The sequence below is a fragment of the Epinephelus fuscoguttatus genome, linkage group LG4 (genome assembly GCF_011397635.1).
Source record: "Epinephelus fuscoguttatus linkage group LG4, E.fuscoguttatus.final_Chr_v1".
NCBI classification, from domain to species: domain Eukaryota; kingdom Metazoa; phylum Chordata; class Actinopteri; order Perciformes; family Serranidae; genus Epinephelus; species Epinephelus fuscoguttatus.
In genome coordinates this window covers 8,534,897-8,548,271 of record NC_064755.1, presented here as the reverse complement: position 1 = coordinate 8,548,271, position 13,375 = coordinate 8,534,897, and the positions used below count along the sequence as shown (strand labels likewise).

General features: G+C 41.9%; 2 protein-coding genes and 1 pseudogene across 2 annotated transcripts; 1 reads left to right on the top strand and 2 right to left on the bottom strand.

The window, feature by feature from the left end:
- Positions 1-5,674: 5,674 nt before the first annotated feature.
- LOC125887966 (histone H2A-like) lies at positions 5,675-6,091 on the bottom strand (annotated as a pseudogene).
- Positions 6,092-6,456: 365 nt separating this feature from the next.
- LOC125887274 (histone H3-like) lies at positions 6,457-6,867 on the top strand. The gene has a single exon (XM_049573970.1). It carries the CDS (start codon positions 6,457-6,459, stop codon positions 6,865-6,867), a length of 411 nt encoding a protein of 136 aa, XP_049429927.1.
- A 5,909-nt stretch (positions 6,868-12,776) lies between these two features.
- On the bottom strand, positions 12,777-13,375 carry LOC125887982 (histone H4). Its single transcript, XM_049575134.1, has one exon. It carries the CDS (start codon positions 13,272-13,274, stop codon positions 12,963-12,965), a length of 312 nt encoding a protein of 103 aa, XP_049431091.1. The 5' UTR covers positions 13,275-13,375; the 3' UTR covers positions 12,777-12,962.

Here is a 13,375-nt window from a genome sequence, read left to right as displayed (position 1 = left end):
AGGAGAAAGGAAACTGTAGTGCTTAGTGGGATGTAAAATGTTGTGCAGCAGAGGGCGCTGTTTGGCCAGATGAGAATGGGTCTTTAAAGGCACAAACTGGTCTAGGATTTGTCGATAAACTCAGCTAGAGCCGAGTGAGTGACTGCTTATACTGCTCGTGTCTTTCACAAAAAAAGAAACGAAGTAAAGAAAAAAGGGAAAAGGGCAGAACGACTGTAAAATTTAAACGGTGCGTGTGAGAGACATGGATAGAGAAGAAGGATGGGCCCTCTGAGACTGCTCATGCAGGGTCCAGAATTGTATGCTACGGTCTTATTTCAGTGTTTCTAAACAGCTGTCAGTGACAGAAGCATGGATTCTGACTGTTGGGGAAAGGTAGAAACCTCAGGAAGAGCAACTGAGGAGGGATCCCTCTTCCAGGACGGACAGACATGCAATAGATGTCGTACAGAACAGATCAACATAATAAATTAACAGTAATCCGTATGATACAATGAGACAGAAAGAGAGACAGAGAGAGAGACAGAGAGAGATGCAAGACAGACGGTAATGACAGTAGCTTACAACAGCATTAATGAAAGTAATAATATTATAATTATAATTCTGGCTGTTGTGGTACAATATGTTGAAAGTATATATTAATATCTGATAGTGTACATATGTGACAATAATCATATGTGTATAATAACAGTAGAAGTATGACTAATGATAACAGCAGCAGGAGGAGGCATCTGGCAGGACCACGGCAGCAGCACAACCACACACGTCACACTACCCAGGCACCGCTGCGATATAAGTTAACCTGAGTGACAGTGGAGCACAAAGGCTCCGGAGAAGAAGCCGAGTTAGTGACATGCAGAAGGTGCCCGGTGTATTATAAGGGGTCCCCCGGCAGACTAGGCCTAAGTCAGCCTAACTAGGGGCTGGTACAGGGCAAGCCTGAGCCAGCCCTAACTATAAGCTTTATCAAAGAGGAAAGTCTTAAGTCTAGTCTTAAATGTGGAGACGGTGTCTGCCTCCCAGACGGTAACAGGAAGATGATTCCACAGGAGAGGAGCCTGATAGCTGAAGGCTCTGGCTCCTGATCTACTTTTGGAGACTTTAGGGACCACAAGTAACCCTGCATTCTCAGAGCACAGTGTTCTGGTGGGATAATATGGCACTATGAGCTCTCTAAGATATGATGGAGCCTGACCATTTAGAGCTTTATAAGTTAACAGTAGGATTTTAAATTCAATTCTGGATTTTACAGGGAGCCAGTGCAGAGAAGCTAAAACAGGAGAAATATGATCTCATTTCTTGGTTCCTGTTAGTACATGTGCTGCTGCATTCTGAATTAGCTGGAGAGTTTTTAAGGACTTACTAGAGCTACCTGATAATAAGAGTAAGAGTTACAGTAATCCAGCCTTGAGGTAACAAAAGTGTGGACCAATTTTTCTGCATCTTTTCGGGTCAGGATAGGCCTAATTTTCGCAATATTATTAATTAAAAGACAGATCTTGATCAAATATTACTCCGAGGTTTCTTACGGTAGTGCTAGAGGCCAGAGCAATGCCATCTAGAGAAACTATGTCATCAGATAAAGAGTCTCTGAGTTGTTTAGGGCCAAGAACAATAACTTCAGTTTTGTCTGAATTTAACATCAGGAAATTAGTGCTCATCCAGGTTTTTATGTCTTTAAGGCAGTTATGAAGTTTAGTTAATTGATTACTTTCTTCTGGCTTCATCGATAAATACAACTGTGAATCATCCGCATAACAATGGAAATTTATAGAGTGATTTCTAATGATGTTACCTAAAGGAAGTATGTATAGAGTAAATAGGATTGGTCCAAACACAGAACCTTGCAGAACTCCAAAACAAACTTTGGTACGTAAGAATGATTCATTATGAACGTGAACAAACTGAAAACGATCAGATAAATAAGATTTAAACCAGCTTAGTGCAGAACCTTTTAGGCCAATTAAGTGATCCAGTCTCTGCAGTAGAATTTGATGGTCAACTGTGTCAAACGCCGCACTAAGATCTAATAAAACAAGTACAGAGACGAGTCCTTTGTCTGAAGCAATCAGAAGGTCATTTGTAATTTTAACTAGTGCTGTCTCAGTGCTATGATGCACTCTAAATCCTGACTGAAATTCCTCAAATAAATTATAATCATGGAGAAAATCACACAACTGTCTGTGACTACTTTCTCAAGGATCTTTGAAAGAAAGGGAAGATTAGATATTGGTCTATAGTTGGCTAATACCTCTGGATCCAGGGTGGGCTTTTTTAGTAGAGGTTTAATTACAGCTACCTTTAAAGACTGTGGTACATAGCCTGTTAATAAGGCTATATTGATAACATCTAATATATGAGTGTTAACGAAAGGTAAGACTTCCTTAAGTAGCCTAGTTGGGATGGGGTCTAAGAGACACGTTGATGATTTAGATGAAGATATCACTGTGGTCAATTCTTAGAGGAAAAATCTGGGAAGGGCAATCTAAATATATATTAGGTCTTACAGCTGTGTTTGAGGTTAGATAGGTACTATGTGAGGACAGGAGGTCATGAATTTTGCCTCTAATAGATAGTTCACTCAAGATGGTCAGACTGTGTTTATAGAATCAAATAACAAATTAAAACCAACTTATTGGGGGAAATGAACACTTGGACATACATCAGCGTAATAATAACTACCTAAAATAACAAAAAACATGTTTGGAGAAATTTTATTTGACGTGTACTTGTACTTACATCTTGAGTTGTTAGTGTCCCTTCTATGGAGGGTGTGGGACTTATGACCTGTACTACAGGCAGCCAAGAGGGAGCGATCGAGATGTTTTGGCCAGCACTATCCTACCCCAGCCCCCATTAGTGTTGCTAGTGTTATTTCCGTTTCCCTGGAAACGCATGGGGTCTGACTAATAACTTGAAAATAATCAGTCACGTCAGTGGACTCCAATACATAATGAAGCCTAGTTTATTACTCCAGCAAGTAGACCGAGCCTTAGTAACGACGTAGCAACAGAGAGGATTTCTAGTCCCTGTTGAGTCAGCAGCCAACTTGAGCTAACATTAATGCTTACTAGAGATTGTGAGATTTCCCAAACTGAATAAATACCGCTCATATAAACACTAAACTGCTTTACAGCTCAAACAGGATGTAGTCACATGTATTTTGAAGCTCGTAGCTCTGTGTCACAGCTGATGGAGGAGAGTACATCAAGGCTGATGTGATCCAAATATTTCCAATAACTCCAGAGCGTTGTGAAGTCCAAAATCTCAACATTTATTGAAAAGACAGATGTCATCATTTCTGAAATTAACAACATGTTTTTATCTAACGAAATATTCTGCTTCAGTCCATATGGAGTTTGGCCTTTCAGAAACATTTTCACTGCTGTCACTAAACTGTTTGCTCTCTGGCTGCTGCACACAAGAGGCAGTAGCACCTGTATTAACGAGCTGTCTGCATCAGTTTAACAGCACCATTAGTGTTATGTTCATTACATAAAGTTAATTTAATAAAATAAAATAAAAAGACAAGTTTAATATCTTCTGAACTGGCGGAGTAATATGTTTAGTGATGAGTAGCTGTGCTATCATGTTGATTTGAGCACATTCTAAGAGTTGATCAATCAGATTGGTTGGTCGGAACTACGCAACGTCACCGAACGAAGCCGTGCAGTTACAGTAGCGCTCACTGTATGGATCACGTTGCAGTGATGCAGAAAATCTATTCAGAATATAGTTTGATCTGATTTGCAGGTCGTTGTTGCTCTGACTGAACTACTGAATGTGTCTGTAGTGTTCTCTGGACATTTGCCCACGCTGGCTGTAAAGCAGGGGTGGACTGGGACAAAAATTCAGCCCTGGCATTTTCTGACCAGACCAGCCCACTACATTATCAGCGGACACCACGCAGAAGTCCACAAATCTGGGCAGAGAGTTAGGGAGGAAGTCTACGCAGCCAAAACAGCATGCCACCTTAAACTATAGATAAAAGCTATAATTAAGCCTTGTATAGTGCTCATAAAATCAGATAAGTTGAAGTTGCTGCTGACTTATATTTTTACTTGTTTTACTGTTGCATTGAATATGGGTGTTGCCATATTGATTATGATAAGATGACATCAAAATGATTGCTGACAAAATGATACAATCATGTTGTTTAGTTCAGCATAATACCCATTCATATAGGAGTCCTGGTTTATTGAGGGGCACATTTGGTGAGGGTTGGGAAGAGAAAAGCACTGGAGGACTATGAGTAGGGTTGCTGTTACAGTTGTGTTTAATAGAGCTGTTGTGTGACTGTCAGTCTGGAATAATGAGCTTTGGTGATTACTTAGCCCATATGTGTCCGTGTGCACGTGCACGTGCACGTGTGTGAGCATGCAATGTGTGGATTGGGTGGCCTGGGTGGATGTCTGTATGACTCCCGGCCTGAATTTTTGTTCCAGTCCGGCCCTGATCACAGCTAATAGAAAACGGATTAGAAAATTGATGAGTCTATCACAGATAATATCCAATCAATAAAAAACATTTCACTTTGATTTGCCAAAGACTAAAGTGATTTCATGGGACAGTATCAGAGCTAAAGTCAGTTCTTCAGTATAATGTTTAATGTTCGTGGCTTCCTGTAGTACAGGTCATAAGTACCACGCCCTCCATAGAAGGGACACTAACAACTCTAACTCACCCAGAACATTTAGATGTAACACTTAGATTTAGATTTAGCATTTAGAGTTGACATTTAGATTTAATATTTAGGCTAGATTTATCATTTATGTGCCACATTTAGTCTAATATTTAAATTTAAGTATTTAATATATTTCTAAGTTAACAAATATTGCTGTAAATGTGGTAAAAGGTGACGTTAAAAAAATCACAACACTTTTTTAAACATTGTTTGAAGCTAAATGTGGCAAAATGCTGATGTTATTTTCAGCGTGAGCGACTTTACAAATGGCACCCCATACCTCAAAGTGTATTTAAAGATCGCAGCCTCTTACTTGTCTCGTAAGATTTACGTAGAAAATATATTTAAGGCATAGGCTACCCAAAGTAAACTAAAAGCTGTTCTTGTTCTGTTTTTAAGTACATGTATACATGTTCTCACTGAAAGACAACTCAAGTCTTTTCCCCAACAGTCAGAAACCATGCTTCTGTCACTGACAGCTGTTTAGAAACACTGAAATAAGACCGTAGCATACAATTCTGCACCATAGACTGTATAAAGGTTCTGGACCCTGCATGAGCAGTCTCAGAGGGCCCACCATCCTTCCTCTCTATCCATGTCTCTCACACGCACCGTTTAAATTTTACAGTCGTTCTGCCCTTCTCTCTTAAACATTATTTGAAGCTAAATGTGGCAAAATGTTATTTTCAGCGTGAGCCACTTTACAAACGGCACCCCATATTGAGGACCCTACACAACAGTGAAGGGAGGGGCAGAACATTGTATGGAGAAAATTTCTCCACAACATTGACTATTGTTTGTATTATTTTAAGTGAAGAGCACCACAGCTCTTCACTCAAATGATAGGCTACAGATTATTTATTGTCTAAATAGTGTGGTGAAGTTAGGATGATCACTGACTGATCACGGTTACATTACTTCTATAGTGAAAAAGAAGCAGCTCTTTCGCGGAGATTGTGTGTGGCTCTTAAAAGAGCCGTTTTGGGGGCCAGTTTCCAGCAGCTAAAGAGTGTCCAGGTTTACTTGGCCTTGCCGGCCTTCTCGGTCTTCTTGGGCAGCAGAACAGCCTGGATGTTGGGCAGCACGCCGCCCTGAGCGATGGTCACTCCGCCCAGCAGCTTGTTGAGCTCCTCGTCGTTGCGGACAGCCAGCTGCAGGTGACGGGGGATGATACGGGTCTTCTTGTTGTCGCGGGCAGCGTTTCCAGCCAACTCCAGGATCTCAGCGGTCAGGTACTCCAGCACAGCCGCCAGGTAGACGGGGGCGCCGGCACCGACACGCTCCGCATAGTTTCCTTTGCGCAGCAGCCTGTGGACACGGCCGACTGGGAACTGGAGCCCAGCACGGGAGGAGCGGGTCTTTGCCTTGGCTCTGGCTTTACCACCGGTTTTTTCCGCGGCCACTCATTTTTCAGATGCTCTCTAAAGTCGGGACAAAGAGAAGTGTTCCTCAGCAGCTGAAACCCTCCTCTATATATCCGAGCGCGGGCCGGCTCCTGCCAGACCAACCAGAAAAGAGGCTTCAGCAGAGCAGCAGAGGGCGGCCCAGCCTGAATTTTGGCGGACCCTTTGAAAGGATTTTCAGCCAATAAGCAGCGGAGATGTGGGCGGTGGGTCGCTCCTTCAGGCGGTGCTGAGCTCCGTAGGAGCCCCTCACCAATCAGGAGCCGGAGGTCTGAAGCAGCGTCACAATTTTACAGCCGGTCCCACAGTTTAAGAGCAGTGGGGTCTTTACATGCTACCATATTGTTCTCCCTCACAGAGAAAGAAGTTATGGCAAGAACCAAGCAGACCGCTCGTAAATCCACCGGAGGCAAAGCCCCGAGGAAGCAGCTGGCTACCAAGGCTGCCCGTAAGAGCGCCCCGGCCACCGGCGGCGTGAAGAAGCCTCACCGTTACAGGCCCGGTACCGTGGCTCTGAGAGAGATCCGTCGCTACCAGAAATCCACCGAGCTGCTCATCCGCAAGCTGCCCTTCCAGCGCCTGGTCCGAGAAATCGCTCAGGATTTCAAGACCGACCTGCGCTTCCAGAGCTCCGCTGTCATGGCTCTGCAGGAGTCCAGTGAGGCTTACCTGGTGGGCCTGTTTGAGGACACCAACCTGTGCGCCATCCACGCCAAGAGAGTCACCATCATGCCCAAAGACATCCAGCTGGCCCGTCGCATCCGCGGAGAGAGAGCTTAAACTCTCTGCTGCTGCTGCTGCTCCTGCTGCTCCTGCTGCTCCTGCTGCTCCTGCTCCAGCTCCAGCTCCAGCTCCACAAACCACAATGGCTCTTTTAAGAGCCACCTCACTCCTCACTCAAGAGCTCACTCCTCTGCTCAACACATGTCGTCATGGATGACAACTGGTTAATGATTTATTTATTTCAAAGAAGTTAATGGAGTTAGCCTACAAGAAACGAACTAACAAAGCAGGCCATAACCTAATATAATAATAGTGGGTTGGCATGATAAAGTATTTAGTGAGAAACATCGTTTAGTCTCTCATATGTTGCTCATATGTTTATGGACATATGGGGCGATAATAAACCACTAAATGGTCTCCTCTCCTACAGCCTGAAGAATCTTTACAATTCTGAGCTTCTCTGATCGATTACAATAGGCCTATTGGCTGTCAAGCAAAACTGGGCAAAGTTTCCGATTGCTTTAAAGTGATCCTCTAATTAAAAAAAAAAATACTTACATGAAAGGTAATTAAATCATACAACTGTTCGAGTGCTTTCCCTGCTTCACTTTCTGCGGATTTAGAACTGTTTAGTAGTGATGGTGAGATGAAGCTTCATGGAGCACTGAAGCTTTCCAGCAAATAGGTCCAGAAAAGGGTTCATTTCTCGAGGCTTCATGTGCACACGAAACCACCTGCTGGCCAAAGTGTGTAAGACAGGCAGCTGTGATCCTAACCATGTAATCCGTGATACACGGTATTTTGTGTCAGTAACGGCTCTTGGGAATGACGATAAATAATAAAATTTAATAATAATAATAATAATAATAATACATTTTAAAAAATGTATGACCATATAACTTATTTATATCAATATAGTGAATTTTCTAGTGGGTAGCCTATATTATGACTGTACTGTATCAAATACATGTATAATGGACTAATTGTATTGTGAATGCATCCTATGTGTATAAACCATTCATTAAGCCAAAAATTGTATTGTGGTGTCGTGTAATATAGACTAATATAATAATGGCAGGAGGGGTAATATTCCTGTGTCACTTCTGTCAAAACCTCACGCCAAGATCTGAACCACTTCCCGAACTAGTCACATGGTACAGCCGGGCAGCGAGGCTTCGGGTTTCATCAATGACGTCACTCATCTGAAACGATACAAGCCTAGATACCCACGCTTCCTGGATTACTGATACAAATAGCCTAGCTAATTTATACTTCTGTAGGCCCTATAAGAATATAGAATTGTAGCCTAACTACACCTCGCGGTGACACAGACCTCCTGTCTGTTTCTGTAAAGTGACACCATTTCCCTCAGTGGAAACAAAACTTTTATTTAGGCTACTTTTAGCTATTTCACAGATAAGAAACAATAAATTGTGAAGACAGTAAAGCCTCCACTAAAATAGCATTTTAAGTCTTGTGCTTGATTTATCCTTTAGGAATTTATACTTAAGGAATTATCCAGGTTTCCTAGGCTAATTTATAGCCTACAATGTAAAATGTTGGCGCTAATAAAGTTAGCATGTTGTATTTGTTTGGAAAAGGTGTTTAGTGTGACAGTTGTTTTTTCGGTGAATCTTGTGAGTGTAGTGGACCCAAATTGTGTGCCGTTACCTTTGTTAAATGTTGTTGTTGTCCCCGGTTTTATATGAGAAGAGGGAAAGATCGCTAGTTGCTAGGCTAATCTATGCAATGTAAAATGCCATAGGCTTGTGCTAATAACGTTAGCATGTTGTATTTGTGGGGAAAATGTGTCCAGATAAAGACAAGTGTTTGTCTGTGAATGCTACAAGTTATAGTGATGCCAATTTGCATACATGTGTTTGAAATTGTCTCTATTAAGCCATGTTTAATGTGTGTTTTGAATCAACTAAACTTTACAGCACTTCACAGAAACCTCCACTGCCGACTAGCGTATTGGAAGTGTAACTGCAGAGTGACACAGACACACCATCGCAGACGTAAAAATGCTCACAACAACAAAGGCTACATGCGTAAAGTCTACACACAACTATAAATCCCCTGTAACTTAGAAGCATCGGCACAGCACTTAACATCTACTTGTTAGATTTTGATTAAAAATGAGAACAAACACAAACAGCTTGGCTTTTTTAAAAAGAAAACTTATGCATTTATTTCAACCTGAACCTTATTTCCCTGTGTAAACTGGTCAAGGAGACTGTCAATTACACTTTTTTGACAACTGGTCCTGTATTGAGGGAGTGGGCAGCAGCTGGCAGTTGCGGGACTGGCTGCAGTGGAAGCACATGGGGCAAGTGAACACTGTTACTTTAGGTTCGTTAAAAGTGGTTATTGTCACCACAGGCTCAGGTTGTTTTAAGTGTCTTTAGTGTCTCTTTACCTTTCACTTGATTCGGTCTGTTTGTTATTGTGTCACTAAATGGATGTCTGGTTGTAAAAATATCTCGAGACGTCACCTGTTGCAGTCAGACAACAGTGGAAACATGAGTGAGATTTGGAGAGTATAATAACCAGAGTAGTTTACACAAAGTGTATGTTAGTCTTAGCTGAAAGATTTTCCATGACATGGATGATTGCTTACCTGATTTCAATCATGTGGATGAGGCCTTTGAATTTGACGGCTGCTCTTATTTATTTGAGTATATGTATTAACAGCGCACCAGGCAAGGGAGGGGGCAACAACCAACTGAGGTTTTTATTTTACTCTTTTACATAGCCTATTCATTACATCTTAGTAGTGCTTCTTGTTATGACACAATCCGCTTTGGTGCTGTAACACTGCTCAACCAGAATCAGAGAATCAGAGATACTTTATTGATCCCTGGGGGGAAATTGTTGGCGTTACAGGTGCTCCTTACATGAGTAGAAAGATATATCGTATCATATCGTTTTGAACTATAATATACTGATATTATACAGACTTGTTATTGTACTGTAATAGACTATAAGCTGAGATACAGCTACTGTACATAATGTGCCTCGTGGTACAAATATATGTATATATTTGTGCAGTGTAAAAAGAAATGTTGTGCCACGGTAGGGTTATTGCACAAGTTAAAGTATTGCACTGAGACAGTGGGTGAAATAGTCTCAGGGTCACTCAGAGGGAGGAGTTGTACAGTTTGATGGCCACAGGCAGGAATGATTTCCTGTGGCATTCAGTGGTACATTTTGGTGGTATGAGTCTCCCACTGAAAGTACTCTTGTGCCTAACCAGCACAACAGCAGATGTTGAAGGACCTCAGTCGCCCAAGAAAATAGAGACAGCTCTGGCCCTTCCTGTAGAGAGCATCAGTGTTCTTAGTCCAGTCCAGTTAATGTCAGTGTGTACCCCCAGGTACTTATAGTCCTCTACAGTAAGTACCTGGGGGTCCACACTGACAATAACTGGACCAATTTCAAAATTTGTTGTTCACATCATTCTCTTTGACCAATTCATGCAAGGAAAATAGGGTCCAAGTTGAAAAATGCCAAAGTCATCCTTTGAAGTTTAAATCAAGACAGTGTTATCACAGTAAGATTTGCTTATCTGAGTCCCCTTCATGAAAATCCCCTCTGCTGTCATTGTGTCTGAGAGTAACATTATCATTCAGGAGTACAGCAGTGTAAGCCATTTGGTCACTAAGGATATCTCATTGCATTACCAGGTCATTTATTCAAATACATTTGAATTCTGTGATGAAGGATGAATTATGTTGATGTGGGAAAATGAGCCATATATGTGGGACATTACACTCGCTGTATCAACCACAAATCTGTTTTTAAAGCACTTGGCACCAAAGTGTACAGTCGGTATCCCAGGTCCTATCCTGTTTCTGAGCACCACCACACAGAATAAGAAGGCGAAGAAACCGACAACAGCCAAGAAACCAACAAGGAGCCCCAAGAAGGGATCCTAGACTATTGAGAAAGTTGCCAAAAAGACCATTGCAGCCAAGAAAGCACCTGTAGCAAAGAAACATGCAGCTAAGAAATCTCCTGCAAAGAAAGCTGCCAAGCCAAAAGCAAAGAAAGCAGCAGCCAAGAAGAAGTAAACTGTCATCAGAAACAACAAAGGCTCTTTTAAGAGCCACCCACACCATCCTTAAAGAGCATGTCCTTTCTTCTTTATATTGAGTGCAGGTGTATTAACATGTTAAATATCTGGCGCAAGTGGAAAGAAAAGGGAAAAACAGAATCGTTTATAACAGGCTATTATTTATTTGTAACTGACAAGAGAAGCAGCCATAGCCTGTGTTTCTCCTAACCTTAGAGCTACCGAGTCATTAAAGTCGGATGTATATTACAGATTTTTTTCTTTAACCATGTCATGTATGAATGGACTTTGTTGTAGCTGTATGATGTAGAGTTGAATCACAACTGTCCCCACTTAAACAAATTTCAGGATGAATGTCATAGTAAATAAGCACAAGAAGAATAGGCATATAAATAAATAAATAAATAAATCAACAGTATAGATTAGTGAACGTGATCACTCACTTTATTGAAAACAAAAAGTGATCAACCAGTCATAAAAGAAGAAAAAAAAAACAGTGAGAATCAATAGTGTAATTGATACTCACAACACAGTAAACATGATCTTAATTTATTGAAATAATCGTGATGATCCAGTGATGAATGTGGAAGAAATACAAATCTCCAATCTAACCATAACTCTCAATATTAGAGATTAAACTGTAGTTAAAAAAATAGAGAAAAGAAAAACTAGCCTACTACTAACTACTGCTTGTTATGTTATGTATAACAGTGTAGCTAATTTTCATCCTTATACTCAGAAATCACTTGTTTCATGCTCAATGATATTTAAGTTTAGGCTGTTGTTTAAGTCTTTATCAGTTTTGGTTTATCAGTATAGTTACAGTCATAACCTCCTACACAGTAACCTATAGTATATGTCCAAAGTAAGTCATCTGTATCTAGGTATATCTGAGAGCACTGAATGGTTTTTGATCTACAGATGCAGGGCCGCCCCTCCCTAAACGCAGAACACGCGCTGTGCTTAGGGCCTGATCTTCCATGAGGGGGCCACATTTTGCGCGACGGGACGCATTTGCGCATATGCACAATGGATGCGCATATGCGCTACCGTGAGGCGCGCGTAGAATCAGCTCGAGGAAGGAGAGAGAGAGACCTGTAATCTGACCGCGCATGCGTCGCTGCAATGGTTGATGGTTCATTCTATGCATCTGACCAATCAGAGGGGTGCGCCGGCAGGCACTTGCAGAGCTGCAGCAGGGAAAGAGTTGTCGACATGTAGTCCGAAAGACATCACGAGTCAGGAGCGAGCAAGAGGGAAAAAAGGGCAAAACAAGAGGAAGCTCGTGCTTCACATCTTATTGCAGGAACCAGATATCTTCAGTGTCACAACTGAGAGCTGCTGTTCTTCTGGATGTTGATGCTGGTAAATTTATCATCAAATCTAACATATACAGGAGGAACACAGACAGCGTTCAGTGATTTCGGTGGAACATGACTGCATCGTCTTGATATTGTAGACCTACAGACTAGTTTTCCTTCAAGACATGTGACCAAAAATAAATAATTTTAATATTCTGATTACAGATGATGAGAAACTGGAATGGTTGTATTTTGATGTCAATGATGGCATGATGGGTTATTTAAGTAGATTCAGACCTGCTATTACAGAGTGCAGGTATTGAGACAGTGAGTGGTACTAACCAGAAGTGCAATGATACACATAGGCTACACAGTAACAGTACCCTGAAAAGCTGATAACCTTTATCAAAGGATATAAAAACGTCAAATTGGTAAATATAGTGTACTACTCAACTTCTTTAGTTAGAAATAGTGTTAACACCTCCTGTAATTCTCTATAGTAATAAAAACTTTGAAGACAATAACTTTTCAGAAAAACTAGATGGCTCTTAAGAGCCTTGAGTTGTCGGTTATTTCTCAGGAATGTTTACTCGAAGCTGGTGTACTTGGTGACGGCCATGGTGCCCTCAGACACAGCGTGTTTGGCCAGTTCACCGGACGCTGACCTATAGAGTAGCAGGCCTAGGGTCGAGAATCATAACAGAAAACGAGCTCTTCAAATTAATGTGGGTGGCCCTTAAAAGGACCTTTGATTTTCAGTAATACATAGTCAATGTTTAACCTCCGAAGCCGTACAGAGTGCGGCCCTGCCTCTTGAGAGCATACACCACATCCATGGCGGTCACAGTCTTCCTCTTGGCGTGCTCGGTGTAGGTGACGGCATCACGGATGACATTCTCCAGGAACACCTTCAACACACCGCGGGTCTCCTCGTAGATCAGACCGGAGATACGCTTCACTCCACCACGGCGAGCCAGACGGCGGATAGCGGGTTTGGTGATTCCCTGGATGTTATCACGGAGAACTTTGCGGTGACGCTTGGCGCCTCCTTTACCGAGTCCTTTTCCTCCCTTGCCTCTTCCGCTCATTTTCACTGCTCAGATTCTTCTGCACAATGACGTTCACTGCTGAAGTCACACGGAGTTAAATACTGTCTGAGGACGTAATTGAAAGCAGAGCCGGGCCCGTT

Coding starts and splice junctions, on each gene's coding strand:
- LOC125887274 (XM_049573970.1), top strand. CDS start 6,457: ATGGCAAGAACCAAGCAGACCGCTCGTAAATCCACCGGAGGCAAAGCC.
- LOC125887982 (XM_049575134.1), bottom strand. CDS start 13,274: ATGAGCGGAAGAGGCAAGGGAGGAAAAGGACTCGGTAAAGGAGGCGCC.